At 32.1% G+C, this 23,975-nt stretch overlaps 2 protein-coding genes across 2 annotated transcripts; one reads left to right on the forward strand and one right to left on the reverse strand.

The window, feature by feature from the left end:
- The first annotated feature begins 957 nt into the window (after nucleotides 1-957).
- Nucleotides 958-2,417, forward strand: LOC139791021 (zinc finger protein 345-like). Its single transcript, XM_071732811.1, has one exon. It carries the CDS (start codon nucleotides 1,305-1,307, stop codon nucleotides 2,415-2,417), a length of 1,113 nt encoding a protein of 370 aa, XP_071588912.1. The 5' UTR covers nucleotides 958-1,304.
- A 2,039-nt stretch (nucleotides 2,418-4,456) lies between these two features.
- On the reverse strand, nucleotides 4,457-23,531 carry LOC139791018 (E3 ubiquitin-protein ligase TRIM15-like). The gene is given in 39 exon segments (XM_071732809.1): nucleotides 4,457-5,564; nucleotides 5,567-5,902; nucleotides 8,056-8,076; nucleotides 9,351-9,371; nucleotides 9,653-9,760; nucleotides 9,944-9,970; nucleotides 10,130-10,156; nucleotides 10,316-10,342; nucleotides 10,491-10,517; nucleotides 10,678-10,704; nucleotides 11,242-11,274; nucleotides 11,428-11,448; nucleotides 11,579-11,599; nucleotides 11,738-11,758; nucleotides 11,870-11,890; nucleotides 12,206-12,226; nucleotides 12,356-12,376; nucleotides 13,226-13,246; nucleotides 13,398-13,418; nucleotides 15,062-15,082; nucleotides 15,228-15,248; nucleotides 15,995-16,015; nucleotides 16,138-16,158; nucleotides 16,259-16,279; nucleotides 18,102-18,122; nucleotides 18,362-18,382; nucleotides 18,751-18,771; nucleotides 18,937-18,957; nucleotides 19,266-19,286; nucleotides 19,560-19,580; nucleotides 19,674-19,694; nucleotides 19,909-19,929; nucleotides 20,480-20,500; nucleotides 21,406-21,426; nucleotides 21,735-21,755; nucleotides 21,918-21,938; nucleotides 22,071-22,091; nucleotides 22,581-22,637; nucleotides 23,425-23,531. Coding segments are annotated over 38 exon segments (1,383 nt in total). The 5' UTR covers nucleotides 22,591-22,637; nucleotides 23,425-23,531; the 3' UTR covers nucleotides 4,457-5,391.
- Nucleotides 23,532-23,975: the final 444 nt, after the last annotated feature.

The raw sequence follows: 23,975 nt of genomic DNA on the forward strand, positions 1-23,975 counted from the left end.
CCCCTTTTCGGTGCCATTTTAGGCCCCTTTCAGGTGCCATTTTGGACCCCTTTTCGGTGCCATTTTGGGCCCCTTTGGTGACTTTTTGGGCCCCTTTTCGGTGCCATTTTGGGCCCCTTTTCGGTGCCATTTTGGACCCCTTTTTGGTGCCATTTTGGGCCCCTTTTTGGTGCCATTTTGGGCCCCTTTTGGGTGCCATTTTGGACCCCTTTTCGGTGCCATTTTGGGCCCCTTTTGGGTGCCATTTTGGGCCCCTTTTCGGTGCCATTTTGGACCCCTTTTCGGTGCCATTTTGGACCCCTTTTCGGTGCCATTTTGGGCCCCTTTTGGGTGCCATTTTGGGCCCCTTTTGGGTGCCATTTTGGGCCCCTTTTCGGTGCCATTTTGGACCCCTTTTTGGTGACTTTTTGGGCCCCTTTTGGTGCCATTTTGGACCCCCTTTTGGGTGCCATTTTGGGCCCCTTTCGGGTGCCATTTTGGGCCCCTTTTTGGTGACTTTTTGGGCCCCTTTTTGGTGACTTTTTGGACCCCTTTTCAGTGCCATTTTGGGCCCCTTTCGGGTGCCATTTTGGGCCCCTTTTGGGTGCCATTTTGGACCCCTTTTTGGTGCCATTTTGGACCCCTTTTCGGTGCCATTTAGGCCCCTTTCAGGTGCCATTTTGGACCCCTTTTCGGTGCCATTTTGGGCCCCTTTTGGTGACTTTTTGGGCCCCTTTTCGGTGCCATTTTGGGCCCCTTTTCGGTGCCATTTTGGACCCCTTTTTGGTGCCATTTTGGGCCCCTTTTTGGTGCCATTTTGGGCCCCTTTTGGGTGCCATTTTGGACCCCTTTTGGGTGCCATTTTGGGCCCCTTTTTGGTGCCATTTTGGACCCCCTTTTGGTGCCATTTTGGGCCCCTTTTGGGTGCCATTTTGGACCCCTTTTTGGGCCCCTTTTGGGTGCCATTTTGGACCCCTTTTCAGTGCCATTTTGGGCCCCTTTCGGGTGCCATTTTGGGCCCCTTTTTGGTGACTTTTTGGGCCCCTTTTTGGTGCCATTTTGGGCCCCTTTTGGTGCCATTTTGGGCCCCTTTCGGGTGCCATTTTGAGGACCCTCCCTCCCCCCCCAGACGCAGCTTGGTCGAGTGACCCGGACGAGGCCGAAGGCCCCGAAGGCCCCGAAGGCCCGGTCGGAGCGACGCGAAGACCCAAGAGCGGCCTCTCCGTGGCTCCCCCCAAGCCCCTTCCCGCCAGGAGATCGACCCCGTCCCATCCCGTCAGGAAAAGACCCAAAACCCCCCGGGCTCCTCCCCACTCCTGCGGGAAATGCGGGAAGAGCTTCAGCCGCGGTTCCTCCCTCAACCGCCACCTCCGGGTCCACCGGGAGGAGAAGCCCTTGAGCTGCCCCAACTGCGGGAGGATTTTCCCTTGTCCCGTCACCTTCCGGGAGCACCTGGGGACCCCCTGTCCCCTCCGCCCTCACCCCTGCCCCAGCTGCCACAAACGTTTCGCCTCCGCCAGGTCCTTGCGGGGCCACCTCCTCACGCACCTCGGGACGGGGCCTTCCGGTGCCCCCAGTGCGGGAAGAACCTCAGCACGGGGTCGGCGTTGCGGGTTCACCAGAGGATCCACACCGGGGAGAGGCCCTACGGCTGCGCCGACTGCGGGAAGAGCTTCGTGGCCGCCAAGGCCCTCAACAAACACCGCAAGAGCCACCTGGAAGGCGCCGCCTTCGCCTGCCCCGACTGCGGCAAGAAGTTGACCTCCAAGGCCACCTTGGTCACCCATCGCCGCATCCACACCGGGGAGAGGCCCTACGGCTGCCCCGACTGCGGGAAGAGCTTCATGGCCACCAAATCCCTCAGCAAGCACCGCAAGAGCCACCACGAGGGCCGGGGGAGGGAGGAGGAGGAGGAGAAACCCCCCGAGCGCGGCCCCGCCGGGGAGGTTTTCGCCAAACCCGACCCCGAACGCCTCGGGTCCCCCCGACCTCCTCCCGGGGGACCCTTCCCCCCCAGACCCGGCCTTGGGGGGCGGCGGGAGGAGGAGGAGGAGGAGGAGAAGGAGGAGGTGCCGCCACCCCCATGTCCCACCTGCGGGTTGGGGGTCGCCTCCTGGGCCCGGTTCCTCCTCCACCAACAGAACCACCTCAGGCCCAGGCCCCACGTCTGCTCCGAGTGCGGGAAGAGTTTCCGGGAAGGCACCACCCTGAGGAGACACCAGAGAATCCACACCGGGGAGAAACCCTACGGCTGCTCCTACTGCCAGAAGAGCTTCCGGGCCAGCTCCACCCTCATCATCCACCAAAGGATCCACACGGGGGAGAAACCCTACGAGTGCCCCAAATGTCCCAAGTGCTTCGTCTCCAGCTCTTCCCTCAGGAAGCACCTGAGAACCCACCTGAGGAAGGAGGTGGTGGGGGTGGCCACCAAGGAATGAAAAAGGGTGGGGTGGGGTTGGGTTGGGTTGGTTGGGTTGGTTGGGTTGCGTTGGGTTGGGTTGGGTTGGGTTGGGTTGGGAGGGTTCGGCCATTTTGGTGCCAAAGGAAAGAAGAGAAAATCTCAAGACCCACAAAATACCAAATTTTTGCGTCCCCTGGAATTCTGGGTTGGGTTGTGTTGGGTTGCGTTGGGTTGGGTTGGGGTGTGTTGGGTTGGGTTGGGTTGGTTGGGAGGGTTCGGCCATTTTGCTGCGGAAGGAAGGAAGGAAGAGAAAATCTCAAGACCCACAAAATACCAAATTTTTGTGTCCCCCGGAATTCTGGGTTGGGTTGGGTTGTGTTGGGGTGTGTTGGGTTGGGTTGGGGTGTGTTGGGTTGGGTTGGGAGGGTTGGGTTGGGTTGGGTTGTGTTGGGTTGGGTTGGGTTTCTTGGGTTGGGTTGGGAGGGTTCGGCCATTTTGCTGCCGAAGGAAGGAAGAGAAAATCTCAAGACCCACAAAATACCAAATTTTTGTGTCCCCTGGAATTCTGGGTTGGGGTGGGTTGGGTTGGTTGGGTTGCATTGGGTTGGGTTGGGTTGGGAGGGTTCGGCCATTTTGCTGCCAAAGGAAAGAAGAGAAAATCTCAAGACCCACAAAATACCAAATTTTTGTGTCCCCCAGAATTCTGGGTTGTGTTGGGTTGGGTTGGGGTGGGTTGTGTTGGGTTGGGTTTCTTGGTTGGGGGGTGTTGGGTTTCTTGGGTTGGGTTGGGAGGGTTCGGCCATTTTGGTGCCGAAGGAAGGAAGAGAAAATCTCAAGACCCACAAAATACCAAATTTTTGTGTCCCCTGGAATTCTGGGTTGGGTTGGGGTGGGTTGCGTTGGGTTGCGTTGGGTTGGGTTGGTTGGGTTGGGTTGGTTGGGTTGGGTTGGGAGGGTTCGGCCATTTTGCTGCCAAAGGAAAGAAGAGAAAATCTCAAGACCCACAAAATACCAAATTTTTGTGTCCCCCGGAATTCTGGGTTGGGTTGGGTTGCGTTGGGTTGGGTTGGGTTGGTTGGGTTGCATTGGGTTGGGTTGGGGTGCGTTGGGAGGGTTCGGCCATTTTGCTGCGGAAGGAAGGAAGAGAAAATCTCAAGAGCCACAAAATACCAAATTTTTGTGTCCCCCAGAATTCTGGGTTGGGTTGGGTTGGGTTGGGGTGTGTTGGGTTTCTTGGGTTGGGTTGGGAGGGTTCGGCCATTTTGCTGAGGAAGGAAGGAAGAGAAAATCTCAAGACCCACAAAATACCAAATTTTTGCGTCCCCCGGAATTCTGGGTTGGGTTGGGTTGGGTTGGGTTGGGGTGTGTTGGGTTTCTTGGGTTGGGTTGGGAGGGTTCGGCCATTTTGCTGCCAAAGGAAAGAAGAGAAAATCTCAAGACCCACAAAATACCAAATTTTTGTGTCCCCTGGAATTCTGGGTTGGGTTGGGGTGGGGTGGGGTGTGAAGAGTGATGGGAATGGATGGATGGATGGAGACTTCCCCCTCATGGACTCATTTCCACCCTTGAGCTGGGGTTTCTGGGTCCAAAAACCGTGGCCCAAACGAGGTGAAATAAATTGAAATTTTTTTAACCTCGTGCTTCGGGTGCTTGGAGGAGCCGGAAGAGAACTGGAGACCCCCCCAAGGGCTCCTTCACCCAACGGGGGGAGCTTCAACCTCCAGAAGGTCGTGAGAAGGTTTGGGGAGGGTCTCAGGGGGTAAAAAGAGCTGAGAGTGGAGGGGGGGCGGTGGGGACGGCGTCCTGGGGAGCCCCCTCCCCCCGACCGGAAGCTGGAGGAGTTGGGGGAGAGGGAAGTGGAGAACCTGTTGGGGGAGAGGGAAGTGGAGAACCTGTTGGTCTTGGGGTCCCTCGGGGGGGCCCAACGTGGGTTGAGGTCCCTCAGGGATCAATAATGGCTCCAGTGTCACCTCCCCCTCCCCAGTTTTGCCCCTGGTGTCACCCCCAGTGTCCTCCTCCCCCCCCCCACAGCCCCACGTTGGGCTCCGGCTGGAATAAAAAAGCCCCTGCAGCTGATTTGGAGAACCTCAAGGGGTTTTATTGTCCCATTGACCTCCTGGTGGGGCCAAAGCTGAGGGTGAAGGTTTCAGAGGTGACCAAGAAGTCCTGGGTGCCATCAAATTCACCACTTGACCATGAGACCTTCCAAGTTGATGAGTCCTTCCCCGGTTGACCATGACACCTTCCAAGTTGATGAGTCTTTCACCAGTTGACCCTGAGACCTTCTCCAGTTGACCATGAGACCTTCCAAGTTGATGAGTCTTTCACCAGTTGACCCTGAAACCTTCTCCAGTTGACCATGAGACCTTCCCCAGTTGATGAGTTCTTCCCCAGTTGACCATAAGTCCTTTCCCAGTTGACCCTGAGTTCTTTCCCAGTTGACCATGAGACCTTCACCAGTTGATGAGTCCTTTCCCAGTTGACCATGAGACCTCTCCAGTTGACCCTGAGACCTTCACCAGTTGATGAGTCCTTCCCCAGTTGACCCTGAGTCCTTTCCCAGTTGACCGTGAGACCTTCCCCAGTTGATGAGTCCTTCCCCAGTTGACCATGACACCTTCCAAGTTGATGAGTCTTTCACCAGTTGACCCTGAAACCTTCTCCAGTTGACCCTGAGACCTTCACCAGTTGATGAGTTCTTCCCCAGTTGATGAGTCCTTTCCCAGTTGACCATGAGACCTCTCCAGTTGACCCTGAGACCTTCCCCAGTTGACCCTGAGACCTTCCCCAGTTGATGAGTCCTTTCCCAGTTGACCATGAGACCTCTCCAGTTGACCATGGGCCCTTCCCCAGTTGATGAGTCCTTCCCCAGTTGACCACGTGCCGCTTCCCAGTTGCCGGTGAGCCCTTGACCATCCGTTGGGAACCTCCCCAGTTGCCGAGGAGGCCTTCACCTCTTCCGATCCTTCCGCCCCTCAGAGTCAACCAGGAAGTGGGGGGGTGGGGAAGGGTCACCTGACCAAGGAGATGGAACCCAACTCCACCCAGAACCAGGGCCGGATCCGTTCTCCTCCGAAGGAGGTCGGGGGGAAGGCAAAGATGGGGGTCTGGTTCTCCACGTCGAAGAAGGTCACCTCCCCCCACTCGTAGTCCAAGGAGATTCGGATCTTTTTGGGGACCTTGGGAGGTCCAGAAGGGTCGGGGGGGAGGTGAGGGCCCGGTTCTGGAAGCCCCATTGCTGGACGGCCCAGATCCCCTCTTCGGGTTGGAAGTTGATGGGTCCTTTCCTCCTCAGGGACTCTTTGCTGACCCCCACGGCGCAGTAGCGGCCATCTTGGAGGTCGACCACCCAGGAGTGTCTCCCCGAGGCGAAACTCTGGCGGCCCAGGACGCAGGGGTCGGCGTCGAAGCGGTCGGGCCCGTCCGGAGGCTCCTGGAGGAGATACTCCCAGCGGGCGCTGCGGCCGTCGCCGGAAAGAACCAGGCGGGGGTGGGCGGTGCTGGGGTCCAGGGTGACGAGGGCTGAGGGGGTGGGGGGAGGGGCCAAATATTGCCAAGGGGAAGAGGTTCCGGGAGGATCCCGTCCGACAGGAAGTGGGGGGGGGGAGAAGAGGAAGAGGTTCCAGGAGGATCCCGTCCGACAGGAAGTGGGGGGGGGGAGAAGAGGAAGAGGTTCCGGGAGGATCCCGTCCGACAGGAAGTGGGGGGGGGGAGAAGAGGAAGAGGTTCCAGGAGGATCCCGTCCGACAGGAAGTGGGGGGGGGGAGAAGAGGAAGAGGTTCCAGGAGGATCCCGTCCGACAGGAAGTGGGGGGGGGAGAAGAATTGGGAAGGGTTTTTTTTTGGGTTATTGTGGTTTTGGGAGTTTGATCGGGGGAGAAATTGAGAATTAAAGTGGTTTGGAATGAAATGGGTTGAGAAAATGAGAAATGAAATTATTCAGAATTAAATTGATTGAGAAATTGAGAATTAAAGTGATTTGGAATTAAATTGATTGAGAAATTGAGAATTAAAGGGATTTGGAATTAAATTCATTGAGAAATTGAGAATTAAAATGATTCAGAATTAAATTGATTGAGAAATTGAGAATTAAAGTGATTTGGAATTAAATTCATTGAGAAAATGAGAAATAAAATTATTTAGAATTCTATTGAGTGAGAAATTGAGAATTAAAGTGATTTGGAATTAAATTGAGAAAATGAGAAATAAAATTATTTGGGATTCAATTGGTTGAGAATTAAAGGGATTTGGAATTAAATTCATTGAGAAAATGAGAAATGAAATTATTTGGAATTCTATTGAGTGAGAAATTGAGAATTTAAATTATTCAGAATGAAATTGATTGAGAAATTGAGAATTAAAATGATTTGGAATGAAATGGATTAAGAAAATGAGAAATAAAATTAGTTGGAATTCAATTGATTGAGAATTAAAGGGATTTGGAATTAAATTGATTGAGAAATTGAGAATTTAAATTGAGAATCTTAATTTAAATTTAATTTAATTTTAATTTAAATTTAAATTCAGAATTAAATTGATTGAGAAATTGAGAATTTAAATGATTCAGAATTAAATTGATTGAGAAATTGAGAATTAAAGTGATTTGGAATGAAATTCATTGAGAAATTGAGAATTTAAATTATTCAGAATTAAATTCATTGAGAAATTGAGAATTAAAATGATTTGGAATGAAATGGATTAAGAATATTTATTTGAGAAATAAAATTATTTGGAATTCAATTGAGTGAGAATTAAAGGGATTCAGAATTAAATTCATTCAGAAATTGAGAATTTAAATTGAGAATTTAAATTTAATTTAATTTTAATTTAAATTTAAATTCAGAATTAAATTGATTGAGAAATTGAGAATTAAAGTGATTTGGAATTAAATTCATTGAGAAATTGAGAATTAAAATGATTTGGAATGAAATGGATTAAAAAAATGAGAAATAAAATTATTTGGAATTCAATTGATTGAGAATTAAAGGGATTTGGAATTAAATTCATTGAGAAATTGAGAATTTAAATTGAGAATCTTAATTTAAATTTAATTTAATTTTAATTTAAATTTAAATTCAGAATTAACTTGATTGAGAAATTGAGAATTTAAATTATTCAGAATTAAATTGATTGAGAAATTGAGAATTAAAGTGATTTGGAATGAAACTGATTAAGAATTAAATTGGGAATGAAATAATTTGGAATTCAATTGATCAAGAAATTGAGAATTAAAATGATTCAGAATTTAACTGATTAAGAAATTGAGAAATAAAATTATTTGGAATTCAATTGGTTGAGAATTAAGAATTCCAATTATTTGGAATTAAATTGATGAAGAAATTGAGAATTTCTATCATTTGGGATTTAATTCTGAGTTTAATTGGTTTCAAATTCATCAAAATTGCAATTCAATGTTAATTTAAAATTGAAATTTTGAGGGCAAAGGTGAAATGAGGAATTTTATTTTCATTTCTACATTTTGTTTTCATGGAAAAGACATCTTGAATTTAATTTTAATTTTATGGACTTAAACCTCATTTTAATAGAAGAATATTTAAATGTAATAAAAAAATTAAACACACAAAACTGGCTTATAAATATTCATAAAGCTTTTGAGAATAAATTAGATAGAAATTAATTTGCATTTTGAAATAAACAACTAAAAAAGGGACTCACCTGGCTCTGCCTGGAGCTCAGCTACAAAAAGGGAAAGGAAAATTGGCTCAGAATTAATTGTGTTAATTAATTATAATATTTTATATTAATTATTATAAAGAAGAGATGACATTTTAAGAAGAAAATAATTAAAAATGAATATTTATATTATATATAATATATTATATATAATATATATATAATATAATATATAATATATATACAATATATAAATAATATATATCATATTATAATATTTTATATTAATTATTATAAAGAAGAAATGACATTTTAAGAATAAAAAAATTAAAAATGAATATTTATATTATATATAATATATTATATATAATATATATAATATAAAATATATATAATATATATACAATAAATAATATATATAATATTATAATATTTTATATTAATTATTATAAAGAAGAGATGGCATATTAAGAATAAAATAATTAAAAATGAATATTTATATTATATATAATATATTATATATAATATATATAATATAATATATATAATATATATACAATATATAAATAATATATAAAATATTATAATATTTTATATTAATTATTACAAAGAAGAGATGACATTTTAAGAAGAAAATAATTAAAAATGAATATTTATATTATTATATATATTATATATAATACATATATAATATAACATATATAATATATATACAATATATAAATAATATATATATAATATTATAATATTTTATATTAATTATTATAAAGAACAGATGACATTTTAAGAATAAAATAATTAAAAATGAATATTTATAATATTATAGATAATATGTTGTATATAATATATATATAATATAATTTATATAATATATATACAATATATAAATAATATATATATAATATTATAATATTTTGTATTAATTATTATAAAGAAGAGATGACATTTTAAGAAGAAAAAAATTAAAAATGAATATTTATAGTATTATATATAATATATTATATATAATATATATAATATAATATATATACAATATATAAATAATATATATATAAAATTATAATATTTTATATTAATTATTATAAAGAAGAGATGACATTTTAAGAAGAAAATAATTAAAAATGAATATTTATAATATTATATATAATATATATATATAATATATATAATTATAATATATATATAATATATATATAATATATAATATATATATAACATATATATAATATATATACAGTATATAAATAATATATATATAATATTATAATATTTTATATTAATTATTATAAAGAACAGATGACATTTTAAGAATAAAATAATTAAAAATGAATATTTACCAATCTGGGCTGTCTGTTCCTCTGTAAGAAATAAAAAGTTATTAAAATATTCATTTCCATAAAGAAGAATTAAAAATTGAGGGAAAATAAAATTTCAGAAGAAAATTTAGATGAAAATATTAAGAGAAAAAAAAAAAATTTTTAGGTCATTTGTGGTTAATTTATGGTTTTCTAAAAAAAAAAAAAAGATGAAAAAAGCAACATAAAAATCTGAATAATTTAAAAATTGAAATTTTAAATTAAACATAAAATTAAAAGTTAATTTTAGCTCCATTTTAGTTTAATTTTATTTCTTTCCTCACCTTCTGTGGCTTCCTCTGAAGCGGAAGAGGTCGGGGAGGGCGCCGGAAGTTCGGGAGGGGCTGGGGGAGGGGAAGGGGCGTGGTCACTTCCGGGTGAGGAGGTGAACTCTGGAAAAGGGGAAAAAAAAGGAAGGTTTAGGTTGCCAAGTGAAAAAAATTAAAAATGAGGCATTTGAGGAAAAAAAAAATTTAAAATTTTAACCTGAAAATTTCAAAATTTTAACCTGAAAATTTCAAAATTTGAACGTTTGAAACGTTGTTTATAGAAAAAAAAAAAAAAAAGCTGCTCACCAGGTTCTTCCTCCTCCTGGAATTCCTCTGAATTCAAAAGAAAAAGGTAAAATATTAGTTTTTAATAATAGTATTTATTAATTATTCCCCCCAAACCCCCAAATTATTAAAAAAAGGTTAAAAAAAACATTAAAATTTCAGTTTGGAGGGAAATTTATAGGAAAAAAAAGCTGCTTTTTATCTCACCAGCTCCTTCCTCCTCCTGGAATTCTTCTGAATTCAAAAGAAAAAGGTAAAATATTAGTTTTTAATAATAATATTTATTAATTATTCCCCCCAAACCCCCAAATTATTAAAAAAAGGTTAAAAAAAAGCATTAAAATTACAGATTGGAGGGAAATTTATAGAAAAAAAAGCTGCTTTTTATCTCACCAGGTTCCTCCTCCTCCTGGAATTCCTCTGAATCCAAAAGAAAAAGGTAAAATATTAGTTTTTAATAATAATATTTATTAAATATTCCCCCCAACCCCCCAAATTATTAAAAAAAAGCATTAAAATTTCAGTTTGTAGGTGAAATTTATAGAAAAAAAGCTGCTTTTTATCTCACCAGGTTCCTCCTCCTCCTGGAATTCCTCTGAATTCAAAAGAAAAAGGTAAAATATTAGTTTTTAATAATAATATTTATTAATTATTCCCCCCAAACCCCCAAATTATTAAAAAAAGGTTAAAAAAAAGCATTAAAATTACAGTTTGGAGGGAAATTTATAGAAAAAAAAAGCTGCTTTTTATCTCACCAGCTCCTTCCTCCTCCTGGAATTCCTCTGAATTCAAAAGAAAAAGGTAAAATATTAGTTTTTAATAATAATATTTATTAATTATTCCCCTAAGGACCCAAAATTATTTTAAAAAGGTCAAAAAAAAGCATTAAAAATCCATTTTGGGGGGGAAATTTTATTTCCTTACCAAGCTCCTTAAAGAAGAGAAAAAAAGTTAAATTTTAAAAAATTAGACCAAAATTGGGATTTTTTTCTTTTCAATTAAAAATTTAAATTTCAATTAAAAATTTTTCAATGAAAAATTTCAATTAAAAAATTAAAAAAAAAAATTAAATTTCAATTAAATTACCAAAATTGGGATTTTTTTCTTTTCAATTAAAAATTTAAATTTCAATTAAAAATTTTTCAATGAAAAATTTCAATTAAAAAGTTAAAAAAAAAATTAAATTTCAATTAAATTAAAAATTTCAATTCAAAATCGAATTTTCAAATTAAAAAAAAAAATCCAAGGTTTAAAAATTAAAAAAAATCAGAATATTTTTAATGATACTTAAAAAAAAAAATGGTTTCTTGTTATCTCACCAGGTTCTTCCTCCTCCTCCTCTTGGAATCCCTCTGAAAAAAAGAGAAAATTTGAATTTTCAAATTTTAAATCCACAACCTATGAAATATTCCCCAATAAATATGAAAAATTGGGGAAGAAAAGCATCACAAAAATCCATTTTTTTTAGGAAAACCACAATTTGGGGGGGAATTTTATTTCCTTACCAAGATCCCCTGATAATTTCCCTGAAAAAGAGAAAATAAATTTTTTTTTTTCCCCTCAAATTTCAATTTTTTAAATTTAAATTTCATGAATTTGTGGGTTTTCCACCCAAATATTAATCAGGGGACTGATATTTTAATTAAAAATACTTACTAATGAGGGCATTCTGTCTGCCTGAGGAATAATTAAAAAAAAAAAAGGAGAATAAAAATTTAGAAAATTAAATTAAAAAGGAAAAATTAAATTAAAATTTGAGAGTTTTCTCAAATTTCCACTTCCCCAAAAAAAAAAAATTGGCAGAAATCCACTTACAAATTTGCAAATCTCGTTCCTCTGTGAAGAAAAAACCCACAAAATGTTAATTTTTGTTAATAATATTCTTATTAAGTCATTAATTAATGGGAATTAATTAATGGAAGTGGGGGAGGGGGGAAAAGGACTCACTGAGCAGCTCTGTCAGACGCCCTGAAATGAAAAAAAAATGAGATTTTATTATTTTTTTTATAAATATAATTTTATTATGAGCTAATTAGGGTTTTATTGCATCAATTAATTAATTATGCACGAATTAATCTGAATATTTAATTATATTTATAGTTAAAAACAAGAATTATTCTTGTTGGACTCCTAAGTTTACACTAAAAATTGCCCAGGAATTATAAAATAAAATATTAATTTATATAAATCATACTTTGCTACTAAATAATTATTTTAGATTTGCATAATTAATATTAATTAGTTTAATTTTAGGTTAAAATTTTATAATTAATCAGCACTTACTGATCTCTGCTTCATCTTCCCCTGGAAAAAAAAATAAGATTTTATATTAATATTTAGGATAAATAAAAAATAAATAATGAGGAGGAGGAATGTTTTGATCTGATTAATAATTCATTAATTAATTAAAGTGATGAGGTCATCAATACTCACAGATTTTCCCCTTCTGTTCCTCTGAGGAGAGAAAAATGAGAAGAAAAAAACCAAGGAGATGGCAGAAAAAGAGAAAAAACTTAAATTAAAATTTAAACTTAAATTAAAACTTAAATTAAAACTTAAATTAAAACTTAAATTAAAACTTAAATTAAAACTTAAATTAAAAAAAAAATCAAATCATTAAAAAAATATATATAATTAATATATATTATAATTATTTATATAATTATAATAATTATATAAATATTAAATATTAAATATTAAATACTTAATATTTAATATTTATTATATTTATGTAAAAATTAAATATTAAATAAATATTAAATGGGGAAATAATGGAATAGAAAATAATGGAAAGAAAAAATCTGATATATAAAATCTAATATATAAATGATAATAAATAAATGAAAATAATAATATAATAATATAATAATGTAATAATATAATATAAGTAATATATAATAATATAATATAAACAATAAATTAAAAGACTAATTAAATAAATTAATAAAATAATTAAATTAATAATTAAATTATTAATTAATTAATAATCAAATAATTAATAATTAATTAATAAAATAATTAATAAAATTAATAAAATTAATAAATTAATAAAATTAATAATACTAAATAGTAAAATAATAAATTAAATAATTAAAATAATAATAGTTAATAATTAAATAATTAAATTAAATATTTGAATAATAATTAATAATTAAATAATTAAATTAAATAATTAAAATAATAATAATTAATAATTAAATAATTAAATTAAATAATTAAAATAATAATAATAACAATATTAATAAAAATATACTTAATATTTTCTATTAAATTCTTTTTCTTTGGAGAAGGGAGACTCCTCACCCAGCTCTGCCTCCTGTTGCCCTTCAGAGAGAGGAGAAAAAAAACAAGGAAAATGGGAATTTTGGGCCCTCGCTGCTCTCCTCGTGACGTCACCTGATGACGTCATCGCTGACGAAATCCTCGGGTGGGGGGAGGGGGGAGGTTCCAGCAGGGGAACCAAGATGGCACTTACTGAGCTTCCTGTTGCATTCCCCTGTGCAAGGAAAAAGATTTCCAAGCCTTGGAATTTCAGGAATTTGCAAAATTTTAAATTCCAAGTTCGGAAATTTCGGCCAAATTTGAAGTCGCTTTCCGAGGGGTTTTCAAAATTTCAATTTTAAAATTTGGAACTGGGGGCAAATTCCTGGATTTGAAATGATTTTCAAGGATCTCCTTTCTCTACACCTTGGTTCTGAAGTTATTTCAGTAATTTCTGATTTTTTTCACTTGAAAATTTGCAAATCAGGAAATTCTCAAAATTTTAATTTCAAAATTTTAAAATTAGGTCAAATTTGAAATTATTTTCAACGATCTCCTTTTTCCACCTCTTGTTTCCAAAGTTATTTCATTAATTTGCAATTTTTTTCATGATTTCACTTGAAAATTTGCAAATCAGGAAATTCTCAAAATTTTAATTTCAAAATTTTAAAATTTTGTCAAATTTGAAATTATTTTCAAAATTATGTTAAATTTGAAATTATTTTCAACGATTTCCTTTTTCCACCTCCTCTTTCCAAAGTTATTTCATTAATTTGCAATCCTTTTTTTCATTGTTTCACCTGAAAATTTGCAAATCAGGAAATTCAGAAAATTTTAATTTCAAAATTTTAAAATTAGGTTAAATTTGAAATTATTTTCAACGATCTCCTTTTTCCACCTCTTGTTTCCAAAGTTATTTCATTAATTTGCAATTTTTTTCATGATTTCACTTGAAAATTTGCAAATCAGGAAATTCTCAAAATTTTAATTTCAAAATTTTAAAATTTTGTCAAATTTGAAATTATTTTCAAGGATCTCCTTTTTCTACCTCTTGTTTCCAAAGTTATTTCATTAATTTGCAATCCTTTTTTTCCTGATTTCACCTGAAAATTTGCAAATCAGGAAATTCTCAAAATTTTAATTTCAAAATTTTAAAATTAGGTTAAATTTGAAATTATTTCCAATGATTTCCTTTTTCCACCTCTTGTTTCCAAAGTTATTTCATTAATTTGCAATCCTTTTTTTCATTGTTTCACCTGAAAATTTGCAACTCAGGAAATTTGGAAAATTTTAATTTCAAAATTTTAAAATTTTGTCAAATTTGAAATTATTTTCAAAATTATGTTAAATTTGAAATTATTTTCAACGATCTCCTTTTTCCACCTCTTGTTTCCAAAGTTATTTCATTAATTTCTAATCCTTTTTTTCACTGTTTCACCTGAAAATTTGCAAATCAGGAAATTCTCAAAATTTCAATTTCAAAATTTTAAAATTTTGTCAAATTTGAAATTATTTTCAATGATCTCCTTTTTCCACCTCTTGTTTCCAAAGTTATTTCATTAATTTCTAATCCTTTTTTTCATGATTTCACCTTAAAATTTGCAAATCAGGAAATTCGGAAAATTTTAATTTCAAAATTTTAAAATTTTGTCAAATTTGAAATTATTTTCAAAATTATGTTAAATTTGAAATTATTTTCAACGATTTCCTTTTTCCACCTCTTGTTTCCAAAGTTATTTCATTAATTTCTAATCCTTTTTTTCACTGTTTCACCTTAAAATTTGAAAATCAGGAAATTCTCAAAATTTTAATTTCAAAATTTTTCCAAAATTTCATCCCAAATTTTTCCCCCCAACTGAGAAGAAGCAAAAACTTTACCAACATCTGCAGTCAGCTCGCCTGAAAAAAAAGAAAAAAGAGGGGGGAAATTGTAAAATTGAGGTGAAAATTGTAAAATTGAGGTGAAATATTCCAATTTTAGGCAATTTTTAAACAAACTCTCCAGGAAATGAGGAAAAATTAAAAGGAAATTTTTCAAACCTACCAATTTTCGAGTGCTGCTCCCCTGAAAAGAAGGAAAACCAAGTCAGCTTTTGGTTTTAAAATTAAATTTTTCTCAGATATTTTTGATTTGGACGAAAATTCCATTTTTCCTAAAAATTTAAATTTTTTCCAAGCAAGTTCAGAATTTTTTTTAATTTTTTTAAGCCTTCTTAATTTAATTTTGTTCTAATTTAAGAATTCCTCTCAGTTTTTTTTTCCCAATTTAAGGCTGGTTTAATTAATTACTTCCCAATTTAAGACTTTTTAATCAATTTGTTTGAAATTTCAGATTTTTTTGCAATTTTCCACCTCTTTTAATTAATTTCCAATTTAACACTTTCCAATTAATTTGCCTTCAACTAGATTTGAATTTTTTTACCACTGCTGTGGATTGAAAAAAATAATTAATTTATGGAATTTAACTTCATCTTAATTTTCTAATTAATAGAAAATTAAATTTGAAATAATAATAATAATAATAAATAATTATAATAAAATATAAAAAATAAATAATTATAATAAAAAATAATAATAATAAATAATTATAATAAAATATAAAAAATAAATAATTATAGTAAAAAAGAATAATAATAATAAATAATTATAATAAAATATAAAAAATAAATAATTATAATAAAAAATAATAATAATAATAAATAATTATAATAAAATATAAAAAATAAATAATTATAATAAAAAAGAATAATAATAATAAAAATAGAAAATTAAATTTGAAGAATTTTTGACTGGAAAAAAAAAGGGACTCACCAAGCTCCACTGTAAAAATCCCTTAAATCAGAAAAAAAATCAGATTAATTCTCATTCATTGTGACTTTTGTCTTTTTTTCCCCCCAAAAAATTTCATTTATTTAGAAATTTCTGAACCATTGAGGAAAAAAAAAGGCACTTACTGATTGTTGCATCACATTTGGCTTAAAAAAAAGAAAATAAAAATGAATTTTTTCTCTTTCTGTGCTTTTTCCCCCCACGTTTTCCCCTTTTTTTAGGGGAAACTGGAAAAAAAAAACTTACCAAGTTCTGCAGTGAGTTTGCCTAAAAAAAAATAAAGTAAAAAAGGGATTTATGAGGATGGTTTGGAGGTGGAAAATAAAAATTTTAAAGGGAAGTTGGTTGGGATGGAAAATAGAGTTGGAGTTTAAAATAAAAAGCAAAATGAGAAAATGGAAATGGGAAGGAAAATAGAATTTAAATTGAAAATTTGAATTGGAAATGAAAATTGGAAATGAAAATTGAAAATGAAAATTGAAAATAAAAACTGAAAATAAAAACTGAAAATAAAAACTGAAAATAAAAATTGAAAATAAATATTGAAAATATAAAATTGAAAATTAAAATTGAAAATTAAAATGAAAATGAAAATGGAAAATGAAAATTGAAAATAAGAATTGAAAATAAAAACTGAAAATAAAAATTGAAAATGAAAATTGAAAATAAAAACTGAAAATAAAAATTTAAATTGAAAATTGAAAATGAAATTTGAAAATGAAAATTTAAATTGAAAATTGAAAATGAAAATTGAAAATGAAAATTGAAAATGAAAATTGAAAATGAAAATTGAAAATAAAAATTGAAAATAAAAATTGGAAATGAAAATTGGAAATGAAAATTGGAAATGAAAATTGAAAATGAAAATTGAAAATGAAAATTGAAAATTTAAATTGAAAATAAAACCTGAAAATAAAACCTGAAAATAAAAATTGGAAATGAAAATTGGAAATGAAAATTGGAAATGAAAATTGGAAATAAAAATTGGAAATAAAAATTGGAAATAAAAATTGGAAATAAAAATTGAAAATAAAAATTGAAAATGAAAATTGAAAATGAAAATTGAAAATAAAACCTGAAAATTTAAATTGAAAATTTAAATTTAAAATAAAAACTGAAAATTAAAATTGAAAATAAAAACTGAAAATAAAAACTGAAAATGAAAATTGAAAATAAATATTGAAAATAAAAACTGAAAATAAATATTGAAAATAAAAATTGAAAATAAAAATTGAAAATGAAAATTGAAAATATTGAAAATAAAAATTGAAAATAAATATTGAAAATAAAAATTGAAAATGAAAATTGGAAATGAAAATTGGAAATGAAAATTGGAAATGAAAATTGGAAATGAAAATTGGAAATGAAAATTGGAAATGAAAATTGGAAATGAAAATTGAAAATAAAAATTGGAAATGAAAATTGGAAATGAAAATTGAAAATGAAAATTGGAAATGAAAATTGAAAATGAAAATTGAAAATAAAAATTGAAAATAAAAATTGAAAATAAAAATTGAAAATAAAAATTGAAAATAAAAATTGAAAATGAAAACTGAAAATAAAAATTGAAAATAAAAATTGAAAATAAAAATTGAAAATTGAAATTGAAAATGAAAATTGAAAATGAAAATTGAAAATTAAAATTGAAAACAAATATTGAAAATTAAAATTGAAAATATTGAAAATAAAAATTGAAAATAAATATTGAAAATAAAAATTGGAAATGAAAATTGAAAATAAAAATTGAAAATGAAAATTGAAAATGAAAATTGAAAATAAAAACTGAAAATAAAAACTGAAAATGAAAACTGAAAATAAAAATTGAAAATAAAAATTGAAAATAAAAACTGTCTGGAAAGAAAGATGGAAAAATGAATTAAATTAAAAATTTAGAAAAAATTAAATTTATAAGGAAACCAGGCAAAAATATGGAAAAAAAGGGCAAAAAAGGAAGGAATTAAATTTAGCAATTAAATTCTGGGAGGAAAAATGTGGTTTTTTGGTTTTTTTTTCAGTTTGGGACTCCCCAGCCTGGGGAGGAGGATCCTGGAGCCCAAGCTTTGAGGTGTCAGGAGCTGAGGTGACTTACGGAGACTCGAGTCACGTTCCCCTGGGGAAAAAAAAGCAGATTTTGGTTAAAAAAAAAAATCTCAGGTTTCTGGAAAACCCACGAAAAGCCCTAAATTTCAGCCCAAAATTTTCTGAAGGGGGAGAGGAAGTGAAGGCTCCACCCAAAATGGCTTCCCCTGGGGGAGGTGGCCCCAAGGTGCTCCAGTTCAAAATTTTGGTTTCAAAATTTTCATGGAAAATTGGGATTTTCAGGGATTTTGGAGGAAAATGAAGACTCACCCAGCAGTGCAGTGAGACGCCCTGGGAAGAAAGAGGGAAAATGGGGATTAAAGGGAAGAAATGAGGTGAAAATAATGAAAAATGGTTAATTGGCAGCAAAAGCAAAAAAATATTAAATGTAAGGTGAAGGTTTTTACCCAAAAAGCAGGGATTTCCAGGAAAAATATTGATTTTTGGAAGCAAGGGGTTGATTTAGGTGAAAAAAAATAAGGATTTTGCGACCAAAAAAATACTCAGAACCTCAAAATTAATGCTGAAAATATTAAAAAAATAAAAAAAATTAAATTGAAAATAATCCTAATCATCAAGCAACAAAATTTGACCAAAAAGGCAAAGATTTTAAGCCCCAAAAGCTGATTTTTGGGTCAAAAAGGAAGAAGAAAACTTACGGATTTCGGCGGCGAGTTTGGCTGCAAGAAAACAAAAATTTGGGGGTTATTTTAGGTGGGAAATGAAGAAATTGGGGAAAAAAGGGTTGTTTGCTGTTTTTTCACCAAAGGGCATTGGGGAGGTTCCCCCCTTTCCCTAAAAAAAGGGATTTTCAGCCCAAAAGTAAAAGGAAAAATGTTACTCACTGATTTTCCGCTCACGTTCCTCTGGAAAGGGGAAAAAAAGGAATTTTTGGGAAAAAATTATTGGTTTTATTAATTTTATTATTATTAAATTATACTTAATTTATTATTTATTTCTAATTTTAAATTTTTATTGAATTTTTCAATATTAAATCTTTACTTTTCCCCCTCAACGGGAGCTGAAATTGGGAAAATCGAATTTTTTCCCCCCCAAAATTCCCTTTTTGTTGAGAATTTGACCAAAATTCTGGGTTTTTTAACTATTGCTCAATGTAAATAAAATTATCTGCAGGTTTTCAGCATTTTTCCAAGAGAAAATCCTCAAAACTTACTGAGTTTGGCATCACATTCACCTAAAAAAAAGGAGAAATTGGGAAATATTGAAATTATGACTTGGATTTTATTTGAATTTCTGGGTTGAAAATTTAAATTGTATTTTACAGGTAAAAAATGTTGTTTCTTCAAGAAAAAAGCTTCCATCTCAACTAAAGAAAACATAAAAATCCTTGATTTGAATTAATTTTTAGAGTTTTTTAATTACAAAGCAGTGGAATTAAAAATGAATGGAATTAAAAAAAAAATTAATGAAAAATAATGAAAATTTTAATGAGAATTTAATTCCTTACCCAGCTCTGATGTCAATTTGCCTGAAATTAAGAGAAACCAAGAAAGAATTCATTGAAATTACCCAAAATTTCAATTTCTACCACAAAAAAAAGGAAAAAAACCCCAAAACTTACTGATTTTTTTCTCACGTTCTTCTGAAAAAGAAATAAAAGGGAGATTTTTAAGTTGAAATAACACATTTTTGGGAATTAATGTGCTTTAATTTTCATTAATTTGCTTTATTTTCAATTAATTTGATTTATTGTTCACCCAGGTTGGACCCTATTTGGGGATAATATTGAAAAAAAAAAAAAATAAAATAAAAATCCCACAGGGTAAAAAGGACAAAAAGGACTGAAAAAAACTTACCCAGCTCTGCAGTCAAATTCTCTAAAATTAAAAAAAAAAGAGGAAAAAGATAAATAATCTAAAATAAAAAAAATAATCTGCTTTTTCCTCTGTATTTTTATTTTTTTTTTTTTTTCATACCTCTGAAATACTCTTTTTCTTTTTAAATTAATTTTTTTTCTGGTCATATAAATAAAATAATATGTAAAATGTATTTATATAAAACATTTATTTTTAAATATACATATTTCAATAATAAATAAAATAAATATATAAATGATGAAATTAATAATTAATGGTGAATAATAATAATTAATATTTTGAATATTAAATTAATATTTATTATTAATATTATTATTAAATATTAAATTAATATTAAATTAATACTTTATTACTATTAATATTTAAGATTTTTGCCTTATTAATCAGCCTTTTTTCACATTTATATATAAATATATAAATTTATATATAAATTTATATATAAATAGATATAAAAGTGGTTTTATTTTATTTAAAATTAAATTATCTCCCTCTTAAATATTTTTAATTTTTTTTTTTTTTTTTTTGTGAGAAATGAACCCCCAGGACTCACCAATCTCTGCTGTGAGTTCCCCTTGAAAAAGAGAAGCCAATTAATCAATAAATTAATAAATCCAATTGCAATCAAATTAATAAAGAGCAGAAAGCACCACTTACCAATTTCTGCCATTTTTGACCCCAGAAAATCATAAAAAAAAAAAAGAGAAAAGAAACTGTTTGATGTTTTTTTTTTTTTTCCTGTATATTTAATTTTAAAAGCACAGAAAAATTTATGTCTGGATTTATTAAAACCCATTTTATTAAATAAAACTTTTTATTTGTATTTTCTATAAAATAATTATTTTCTATTCTTTATTTTCTATTATTTTCTATTATTTTCTATTATTTTCTATTATTTTCTATTATTTTCTATTATTTTCTATTCTTTATTTTCTATTATTTTCTATTCTTTATTTTCTATTATTTTCTATTCTTTATTTTCTATTATTTTCTATTATTTTCTATTCTTTATTTTCTATTATTTTCTATTCTTTATTTTCTATTATATTCTATTATTTTCTATTATTTTCTATTATTTTCTATTATTTTCTATTATTTTCTATTATTGATTTTCTATTATTGATTTTCTATTATTGATTTTCTATTATTGATTTTCTATTATTGATTTTCTATTATTTTCTATTATTTTCTATTATTTTCTATTATTTTCTATTATTTTCTATTATTTTCTATTATTTTCTATTATTTTCTATTATTTTCCATTATTTCCTATTATTTATTTCTATAAAATATTATTTTAATGCCCCCACCCCCATTTTCTTCCCTTTTGGAGGGAAAAACTGAAAGAAAAAAAAAAATCAGAATATTCCATCCTGAATTCCCAAATAAAAATAAATGGATTTATAAGAAAAAAAATTCAATTATTTGCTACAAAAATATGGATTTAAATCTGGATTTAATTTTTAATTTTTTGCTCACCATTTTCTGTGTCACATTCCTCTAGAAGATGAGAGGAAAAATTAATAAAATTGGTATCAAAACACTTTATTATTTTTTAATTCTTATTTTTTTTGGTCAATCATATTAAAATCATTAAAATTAGATTATCAATGAAGCTGAATTATGGAAGAAAACAGATTAATTCCAATTATTAATGCAATAAACGTCAGGAATAAATTTATTTTTAAATTAATTCATCAAATAAATTAATGAAATCATTAGGAAATTGTTTAATTTTTTGTTTAATTTATTAATTACTCAGTTTTTCATGAAATGATTTTTCTCAACCCCTTTTCCCCAACTCTTACCCAGTTCTGTGTCACTTTCTTCTAGAAAAAAAATCAAAATAAATGGATAAATAAAAGAATAGAGAAGTAAATAAATAAAAAAATGAATTATTTAAAAAAAAATACAAATTTTAACATAAAAAAATCAAGAAATTTAAAGCAAATCATAAAGAGAACCCCAAATTTAGCAAGAAAATCACTTACCAAATTCATCTGTTAATTTCCCTGAGTCATAAATGAGGAAGAAAAAAAAAAATTTAGAAGGAATTGGGAAAAAAAAATTAAAATTCAAGCCTTCAGCAGCAAAATTTTACAGTGGGGGGGGGAGGGGAAGGAAATGAACCCCCCAAAACTTACAGATTTTGGCATCCCATTCTTCTGAAAGAGAACAAAAAATAGAAAATTAAAATTAATAATAAGAAAAAACTTCTCTGAGTAAAGATAAAAAATTAAAAATTTTATCACGTGTCCTAAAAATTGATACAAATATTAATATTTATTTTGTGACATTTTACAAATAATTTTACATAAATTTTTATAATTTTGCTACTTTGTACTTGAAAAAGTACCAAAGGCAATTCAAACTTCCAAAATAATAATTAATATTTAAAATAATAAAATATAATATAATAAATAATATATAATATATATAATAAATAATATAATATAATAATAAGTAATAATAAGTAATAAGTAAAAATAAGTAATAAGTAAAAATAAGTAACAATAAGTAACAATAATTAATAAAATAATTAATATTTTATTTATATATAATATATATATAATATATAATATATTCTCAATTAACACTTTATTATTATTAATAATTAAGATTTTTGCCTCATTAATCACCCTCTTTTCACACACCTGACTCCATTGTCCCATCAACTCCTTCCCCAGAAGCCTCTGCAAGGACTTTGTGACCTGAGACAAAATAAAAATTAATAATTATTTATTATTAATTGCTTATATTTTAATTATTATTTCCTTAATTCCCTTATTAATTAAGAATATTGAGGTATTTAGGTCCCTTGCAAGGCCCTGAATTTGTTCAGAAATGGACACAAATTCTTCCCCAACAACATTTTTTAATTAATTTCTTCCTTTAAAACTATTTTTTAATTAATTTCTTCTTTTAAACCAGATTTTCCCCACCATCTGATCAATTTAATCACAAAATCTCAACAAAATAAAGGGAATTAAAGAGAATTTTGTCCCTGTCCCCACCAGGGGATCAAATTTCTCCTTTCTAAATCCACCACTGGGCCTCAAAGAACCAAAAATATCCAGAAATTTGATCCCAAATAATCCCAAAAAAGCCAATTTCAATTAAAACAACCAAATTAAAATTCAAATTTTAACTCAGGAAGTCCTGACATTGAAAGTTTTCACCCCAAATTTGCTTTATTGTGGGGAAAGGGGTCTCGAAGGACCCGAAGTCTCCAGAAATTTGATCCCAAATAATTCTTTTTTTCCTAAAAAACCCCACAATTTAAATTAAATTGGTTTATTTAAAATTTAAAATTTCACCTCTTAAAGCTTTAAAACAGAATTTTTTACAGAATTTTTTACAGAATTTCCCCCCCCCCAAAATCTTTTCGGGGTCCGGCTCCAGAAGACACCAAAACAAGTGGAAATTTCCTCTGAATTAATTCGATTTTTGTTAAAAAAAAAAAAACAAAAAACAACAAAAACGAAAATTTCAACTTACCCAGACCGGAAATTGGGAATTTTCACCTCAAAATCGAGGCTTTTGGGCGCGAGGCACCCGAGGCTTGAGGCCCCCCCCGTCTGTCACTGTCACGACAGCTGCGACGCTAATTTTACCCCGGGGAGGTGAAGGGGGGGGGGGTTGGGAGAGGTCCTAAAATAAAAATAAATTAAAAAAAAAGGCAATAAATTGATTTTTTGGGTCTTATTTTACATTCCCGGGGCTGAGCCGGGGGGGTTGGGGGGAGAAATCTCCTCAGAATTGGAGAGATTTGGGTGAAATCGTGCGTTCGAAACGTGTGTTTTTTTAATAAGTTAAATTCTGATTGTTTAAAGCACTTTAAAATAATTTTTTTATTATTTAGTAATATATTTGTTAATTTATTCTTCATTTTTTTAACCCCCCCCCCCCACCTCAGGCCCCCCCCTGTCCCTCAACCCCCCCCCAGGTCTCCCCTTGTCCCCCCTCAGAAACCTCCCCAGAACCCCCCCAAAACCCCTCAAATCCCCCAAAACCCCTCAAATCCCCCCCAGAACCCCTCAAATTCCCCC

The sequence above is a fragment of the Heliangelus exortis genome, unplaced genomic scaffold (genome assembly GCF_036169615.1).
Source record: "Heliangelus exortis unplaced genomic scaffold, bHelExo1.hap1 Scaffold_85, whole genome shotgun sequence".
In the NCBI taxonomy this organism is placed as follows: domain Eukaryota; kingdom Metazoa; phylum Chordata; class Aves; order Apodiformes; family Trochilidae; genus Heliangelus; species Heliangelus exortis.

Coding starts and splice junctions, on each gene's coding strand:
- LOC139791021 (XM_071732811.1), top strand. CDS start 1,305: ATGCGGGAAGAGCTTCAGCCGCGGTTCCTCCCTCAACCGCCACCTCCG.